Raw genomic sequence first — 7,500 nt, 5'->3', positions numbered from 1 at the left:
GCGCGCGGAACGGGCTCTTTTCCCCCGTCCGCAGCCCCATCGGGGGCTCGTTACGTTCCCTTCTCTCTGGCTTTCCGCGTGTCTCTCTCTCGCTCTCTTTCTCTCTCTCTGTCTCGGCTCACACACGCTCGAGCCGCACCGCCGCCCGAGCGCTGCTCGCGGCCGGCACCCACGGGGCGCTTTTTTCCTTTCCCGGCGACCGGGGCCGGCACCACCTCGCCACACGGCTTTTCTTGGGGTTTTAAGTCCAAGGACACCTGAGGGGCTCGCGGGGCCACGCGGCCGTCACACAGCCCGGGACGGTTAAAGACGCCCTTCCCCGGCAGAGCGGGGAAAGGGACGCCAGAACCTCGCCTGCGACGGGAAGCGAATTGGAGAGGAGACCAACCCTGGCCAAGCACCGGACACACCGCCGTGGGCTTCCCCATGACAGAGAAGCCCCGGCAGGAGCCGGCCCGCCGGGGGCCCTCTCCGACGCGACCCGAAAAGCCTCATCGATCGGGTTTGGTGTGGGGAGGAGAAAAAGAAAGGAGAAGGAGGGAGGAGGAGGAGGAGGAGGAGAAGCAAGGAGCGTGAAGACAAGAACCAAGGAGCGACGACAAGGGCCCCGCGGCCACGGTCCTGGGACAACGGCGACGGCAGCCCCAACGTGCGCACCCACCGTGGCCGACACCGCCACAGTCCAGGCGGGCAGCGGGCGGATGGCCGCGGGACTCCGCGTGAGTGCGTGTGAGCGGGGGAACTCGTCCCCGAGAGACCGCCCCCGCGGGCTCGGCGCCGTCGAGCCTCCTCGACGCGCCCCAGGGGCCCGCCGACGCCGGCGGGCCGCTTGGCTTTCGGGACAATTTCGGCTGATCGCAGCGGGAGGAGCGCACGGGGGGTGCCGCCACCCACCCGCATCTGCGGACAACGGTTCCCTCTAACTGGACAACGGCAAAGATGGGACATCGCACCCCGCCGGGGCCGGGGGTCGGGGGGTTTTCACCCCCTTTCCCCTCTTCCCCGAGGGAACCCATCCGAAGCGTGCGACAAAAAGGTTTGCCACCGACCGTGAGAGGCCACGGGGCCCCAAAACCCGGCTTTTCGCCCGGCCTCGCGGCGATCGGCTTTCCCCCCCCGCGGAGGAAAAAAAAAAAAAAAAAAAAACCAACCGGGGGAGAGAACGGCAAACCAGGAGCAGAAAATAAAAAGGCACACACGGCGCGCGTCTCAAGACCCGTGCTAGCCACGGGGGCCGCGGGCCCGGGGGTGGGTGGGGGCGAGGCCCGCGCCTCTCACTCCCCCAACACCACCGCCGACAACCACGAGGTTTTTTTCTCCCTGCCCCCTTCGCTTTTCGCTTGGGGTCGGGGGGGCCCGCACACCTCCAGACGCTGTTTTTTTCCTCGGTGCCGCGGCTTAGGGCCGCAATGGGAGCAGGGGGGCAGAAACCCCTCACACCCAAAAAAGTACGGCAAGGCAGACCCCCACGCTCTGCCCGCCGCACGCCTACAAAAGCGAAAGAAAACGAAGCGGGGACCCGTTCGCAACGCAGCCCGCCGGGCCACGGTGGCTCGGTCCGCACCGGCCACGACAACTGAGGAAGGGGCGAGGCGCCGCCGCCTCGCCCGCGCCATATATCTCTCTCGCCGGGGACATTTTTCCCCGTCGCGTCCGGGTCCGCACGCGGGCAGGGGCCGGCCACCGCGGCCGGCCGCCACCCCTGAAACAATTCCGCCCGCAAAGCGCGGGTCCCCGGCTTAAGGCCGAGGAAGGGGGACGAGGGCCACAACAACTCGGGGCGAGGGACGGGGTGCCGCCACCCCGGCCCCGCGATTCCCGTCGGGCGACTTCTCCCGTCACCGAGCCCCTGGAGCGGCAAAAAGCGGGGCAAAGCCGAAGGCAAGGCCGCGCGCCCCACCGGGCGTCCCCCGCAGCCCCTTTCCGACACACGGCTCTCTCACACCTGGCAACAGCGGGTCGGGAGCGGGGAACGGGGCGCCGCCAGCCTCGGCCGACCGGGCAACCCGGTCTTCGGGACTCTCGGGGAAGGGCCGGGGCGGGGGGTAAAGCCTCGTACGGGGCTCGAACAACGACAGAGGCGCCCCCGGCCGACGTCTGCCCGCGGCTGCCGGCCACCGTGCCCCACCGAGACCGACAGCCGAAAAAAAACCGCACCCCGCCGAGGGGGGCCCCGGCTTAAGGCCGAGCACATGAGGGGGACGAGGCGCCGCCGCCTCGCCCGCCAGCCACCAGCGTTCGGTTTTTCCCCACCCCAGGGTTGGGGTGGGGGGGGGGAGGGAGGCGGGACTGGACCGGAATCGGCAGCAGCACGACCAGAGCGGGGGGGACCCAGCCTGCGGCTTCTCTGCCTCCTCCACACCCTTTTCCCTTCTCGCCTCGGCCGCCCGAGCGGCTTTCTCTCTCTGGCAGCAGCGGCACGCTTTCCTCGGCCTCACCGGAACAAGCTGGGCCCATCGGGCACGATGGGTAGCACGGGAAGCGGGACGAGCCCCGCGACTCGACCCGCCTAGGCAAGCACACTCTCTCTCTCTGGCAGCAGTAGCGCGCTTCCGCGGCCTCGCAAACGAAGCTGGCCCATCGGCACGATGGATAGGTACGGGAAGCAGGACGAGCCCCGCGACTCGTCCCGCCGAGGCGGCAACCCTCTCGGTGCTTGGGCCTCCCTTGCCGGCGCTCTCCCTTTCGGTTTCTCTCTGAGCTTGGCGCCGGCGACCGGCCGGGCGGCCGGCCCGTAGCTCCGCCTCGGAGGACACAGGCACGGTAACAGCCTGGGGGAGACGGCCCGTCACCTCGCTCCCATAATACGGAGATATGTGTCCGAGGCCGCCCTCGCTGCAAGTGAACGTAGCGTACGTGACCGGGGCAAAGCGGTGGCGCTAGCCGCCTCCTAGCTTGACGTAACTGGAGGCAGCTGAAAACAGCGACCCCTTGGTGAACTTCCAGCGCCGGCGCCGACAACAGGTCTACCCGGGCCGCGGACAACAGGTCTACCGCGACCGCGGACAACAGGTCTACCCGGGCCGCGGACAACAGGTCTACCGCGACCGCGGACAACAGGTCTACCCGGGCCGCGGACAACAGGTCTACCGCGACCGCGGACAACAGGTCTACCCGGGCCGCGGACAACAGGTCTACCGCGACCGCGGACAACAGGTCTACCCGGGCCGCGGACAGCAGGTCTACCCCGGCCGGGGGACAGCAGGTCTACCCCTTCCTGGGACATCAGCTCTACCCCGGCCGGGGACAGCAGGTCTACCCCGACCAAGGACAGCAGGTCTACCCCGTCCAGGGACATCAGGTCTATCCCGGCCGGGGACAGCAGGTCTACCGCGACCGCGGACAGCAGGTCTACCCCGGCCGCGGACAGCAGGTCTACCCCGGCCGCGGACAACAGGTCTACCCCGACCGCGGGACAACAGGTCTACCCCGTCCAGGGACATCAGCTCCACCCCGGCCGGGGACAGCCGGTCTACCCCGACCAAGGACAGCAGGTCTATCCCGGCCGGGGGACAGCAGGTCTACCCCGTCCAGGGACAGCAGGTCTACCCCGTCCAGGGACATCAGGTCTATCCCGGCCGGGGACAGCAGGTCTACCGCGACCGCGGACAGCAGGTCTACCCCGGCCGCAGACAGCAGGTCTACCCCGGCCGGGGGACAGCAGGTCTACCGCGACCGCGGACAACAGGTCTACCCGGGCCGCGGACAACAGGTCTACCGCGACCGCGGACAACAGGTCTACCCGGGCCGCGGACAACAGGTCTACCGCGACCGCGGACAACAGGTCTACCGCGACCGCGGACAACAGGTCTACCCGGGCCGCGGACAACAGGTCTACCGCGGCCGGGGACAGCCGGTCTACCCCGGCCGGGGACAGCCGGTCTACCCCGACCAAGGACAGCAGGTCTATCCCGGCCGGGGGACAGCGGGTCTACCCCGTCCAGGGACAGCAGGTCTATCCCGGCCGGGGACAGCAGGTCTACCCCGGCCGGGGACAGCAGGTCTACCGCGACCGCAGACAGCAGGTCTACCCCGGCCGGGGGACAGCAGGTCTACCGCGACCGCGGACAGCAGGTCTACCCCGGCCGCGGACAACAGGTCTACCCCGTCCAGGGACAACAGGTCTACCCGGGCCGCGGTCAGCAGGTCTACCGCGACCTTGGACAGCGGGTCTACCCGGGCCGCGGACAACAGGTCTACCCCGTCCAGGGACATCAGGTCTACCCCGACCGCGGGACAACAGGTCTACCCCGTCCAGGGACAGCAGGTCTACCCGGGCCGGGGACAGCAGGTCTACCGCGACCGCAGACAGCAGGTCTACCCCGGCCGGGGACAGCAGGTCTACCGCGACCGCAGACAGCAGGTCTACCCCGGCCGGGGGACAGCAGGTCTACCGCGACCGCGGACAACAGGTCTACCCGGGCCGCGGACAACAGGTCTACCGCGACCGCGGACAACAGGTCTACCCGGGCCGCGGACAACAGGTCTACCGCGACCGCGGACAACAGGTCTACCCGGGCCGCGGACAACAGGTCTACCGCGACCGCGGACAACAGGTCTACCGCGACCGCGGACAACAGGTCTACCCGGGCCGCGGACAACAGGTCTACCGCGACCGCGGACAGCAGGTCTACCCCGGCCGGGGACAGCCGGTCTACCCCGACCAAGGACAGCAGGTCTATCCCGGCCGGGGGACAGCGGGTCTACCCCGTCCAGGGACAGCAGGTCTACCCCGTCCAGGGACATCAGGTCTATCCCGGCCGGGGACAGCAGGTCTACCGCGACCGCGGACAGCAGGTCTACCCCGGCCGGGGACAGCAGGTCTACCCCGGCCGGGGGACAGCAGGTCTACCGCGACCGCGGACAGCAGGTCTACCCCGGCCGCGGACAACAGGTCTACCCCGTCCAGGGACAACAGGTCTACCCGGGCCGCGGACAGCAGGTCTACCGCGACCGTGGACAGCAGGTCTACCCGGGCCGCGGACAACAGGTCTACCCCGTCCAGGGACATCAGGTCTACCCCGACCGCGGGACAACAGGTCTACCCCGTCCAGGGACAGCAGGTCTACCCCGGCCGGGGACAGCAGGTCTACCGCGACCGCAGACAGCAGGTCTACCCCGGCCGGGGGACAGCAGGTCTACCGCGACCGCGGACAGCAGGTCTACCCCGGCCGCGGACAACAGGTCTACCCCGTCCAGGGACAACAGGTCTACCCGGGCCGCGGTCAGCAGGTCTACCGCGACCTTGGACAGCGGGTCTACCCGGGCCGCGGACAACAGGTCTACCCCGTCCAGGGACATCAGGTCTACCCCGACCGCGGGACAACAGGTCTACCCCGTCCAGGGACAGCAGGTCTACCCCGGCCGGGGACAGCAGGTCTACCGCGACCGCAGACAGCAGGTCTACCCCGGCCGGGGGACAGCAGGTCTACCGCGACCGCGGACAGCAGGTCTACCCCGGCCGCGGACAACAGGTCTACCCCGTCCAGGGACATCAGGTCTACCCCGGCCGGGGGGACAACAGGTCTACCCCGTCCAGGGACAGCAGGTCTACCTCGGCCGGGGACAGCAGGTCGACCCCGGCCGCGGACAGCAGGTCTACCCCGGTTGGGGACCACAGGTCTACCCCGCCTGGGGGACAAGGGTACCCCTCTGAAGTTTGCCTCGTGTCCCGCCACCGGACCAGGCCTGTCGGCCGGCCCCGGCCCCGGCCCCGGCCCTGGGCGGACCCGGCCTCCCGGGGACGCCCGCCTGCCCGCCCCTGGGCTAGACCTGTTGGCCAGCCCCGGCCCCGGCCCCGGCCCTCGGTGAACCCAACCTCCCGGGTGGGTCCCGCCCGCCACCAGGGTAGCCCTGTCGGCCGGCTCCACGCCGGCCGCCCCTGCGGCTTCTGACGACGTGCCCGGCGGCGTCCGCCGGCCCCGGAGCCGGGAGACCTGTGCGCCCCTCGGCCGTCGGATAGCTCCGGCAGCCCCGTCCCGCCCGATATTCCCGTTCTCTAGGCCGAGGCGTATTTCTGACCGTCTCTTTCTTTGGTTTCTTTTCACGCACGCGGGCACGCGCACACGCCCGCACCCACAGACACACGCGCACCCACCCCTTCCCTTCTTCTTTTGTCTTTTCCCGAAAGGACGGCTCTTGTGTCGGGGTGGCACACGAACGCTTCGCCGGGATCAAAAATTCTCGGCCCATCGGATTTCTTTTCCTGCCTGCGCGGCCAGACGCCTCCCAGCCGAGCCGACGGGCAGCCCGCGGCCCGCGCCCGGCCCGCCGACGCGCTCGACCGGCAACGGGGCGTCCCCACCCCGCGGGGAGCAGAGACACGGCACCAGCCAGCAAGCCGCACCTCGGGGCGGACAGCGGGAGAATGGAAGCAGGCGGAAGCGTGCGGTGGGACGCGGCTGGAAGCCGCCGGCCCCCCGCGTCACTGGACTCGAATCGCCGGCAGAGGCGGCGGGCGGGCGGCCGCCTGCTCATGCCGGCTCTCCGGCGGTCCGCGGAGGTCGTCGGCCCCGGGCCCGCCTCGGGCGGGCCCGGCACGGAACCGCCCTTCGCCGCCGGCTCCCGCGGCGCACCGCCTTCTGGGCTTTTCCCCGCCCCCGGTCGGCGACGCTTGCCGGGCGGCCCCGCCCTGCGACGTCACCCTGCCTGGCACCGCCTTCCGGGCTTTCCCCGCCCCCCTGCTGGGCGACAGCTGGGGCCGACGGCGGTGGCCCCGACCCACCCACGCCCCAGGCGGCTCCCCAAGCGGCCGGCCGCTCGGCACGGCGACAACGCCTGCGGGGGCTGAGGAGCGGGCCGACGGGGCCGCCGGCAGCTTGAGGCTCGGCGCCCTCCCTTTCCGAGGAAGCTTTCTCGCCGGCTCTCTCTCGGAGGCTTTCGCTCCGACGGCGCCTTCCTTCCCGCTCGCCCCCGGCCGGCCCCACTGAAGCCTGCAGGCAGACGGCAGCCCCGCTGATCGAGCCAGCCAAGCAGAAAGCGAGGTGGAAGCCGGGCCGCCATCTGCTCGGACCCGGACGGGGGAGGGAGCGCCGCCGGCTTCCGAAGGCCCTCTCCCTCCCTCCCTCCCTCCCTCTCGGGGAGAAGCGAAGGCGGCGAGGGGCTCAGGCCGATAGGGGAGAGCCGCTCGACGCATCGCACGGCGGCCCGCCGGCTGACAGCAGGTCAAACCAGCGGCCGGCCGACAGCAGGTCTACCCAGCTGCCCGGGGGACGACAGCAGGTCTACCCAGCCCCCGGCCGACAGCAGGTCTACCCGGCCGCCGGCCGACAGCAGGTCTACCCAGCAGCCGGCCGACAGCAGGTCTACCCAGCCGACGGCCGACAGCAGGTCTACCCGGCGGCCGGCCGACAGCAGGTCTACCCGGCGGCCGCCGCCCGGCGGCCGACAGCAGGTCTACCCGGCCGCCGGCCGACAGCAGGTCTACCCAGCAGCCGCCCGGCGGCCGACAGCAGGTCTACCCGGCCGCCGGCTGACAGCAGGTCTACCCAGCAGCCGGCC

At 70.7% G+C, this 7,500-nt stretch overlaps 1 protein-coding gene across 1 annotated transcript in view; it reads left to right on the top strand.

Moving 5' to 3' along the window:
* The first annotated feature begins 2,588 nt into the window (after positions 1-2,588).
* LOC131589816 (basic proline-rich protein-like) overlaps positions 2,589-7,500 on the top strand; it is a 33,304-nt gene continuing 28,392 nt past the window's right edge. The window contains exons 1-4 of the mRNA XM_058859592.1: positions 2,589-2,652; positions 5,621-5,807; positions 6,131-6,823; positions 6,876-7,163. Coding sequence (XP_058715575.1) covers positions 2,589-2,652; positions 5,621-5,807; positions 6,131-6,823; positions 6,876-7,163 — 1,232 coding nt within the window. The remainder of the gene's footprint in view (positions 2,653-5,620; positions 5,808-6,130; positions 6,824-6,875; positions 7,164-7,500) is intronic.

Source organism: Poecile atricapillus, chromosome 30 (assembly GCF_030490865.1).
Source record: "Poecile atricapillus isolate bPoeAtr1 chromosome 30, bPoeAtr1.hap1, whole genome shotgun sequence".
NCBI lineage: Eukaryota > Metazoa > Chordata > Aves > Passeriformes > Paridae > Poecile > Poecile atricapillus.
This window is presented reverse-complemented; position numbering and strand designations above follow the sequence as displayed.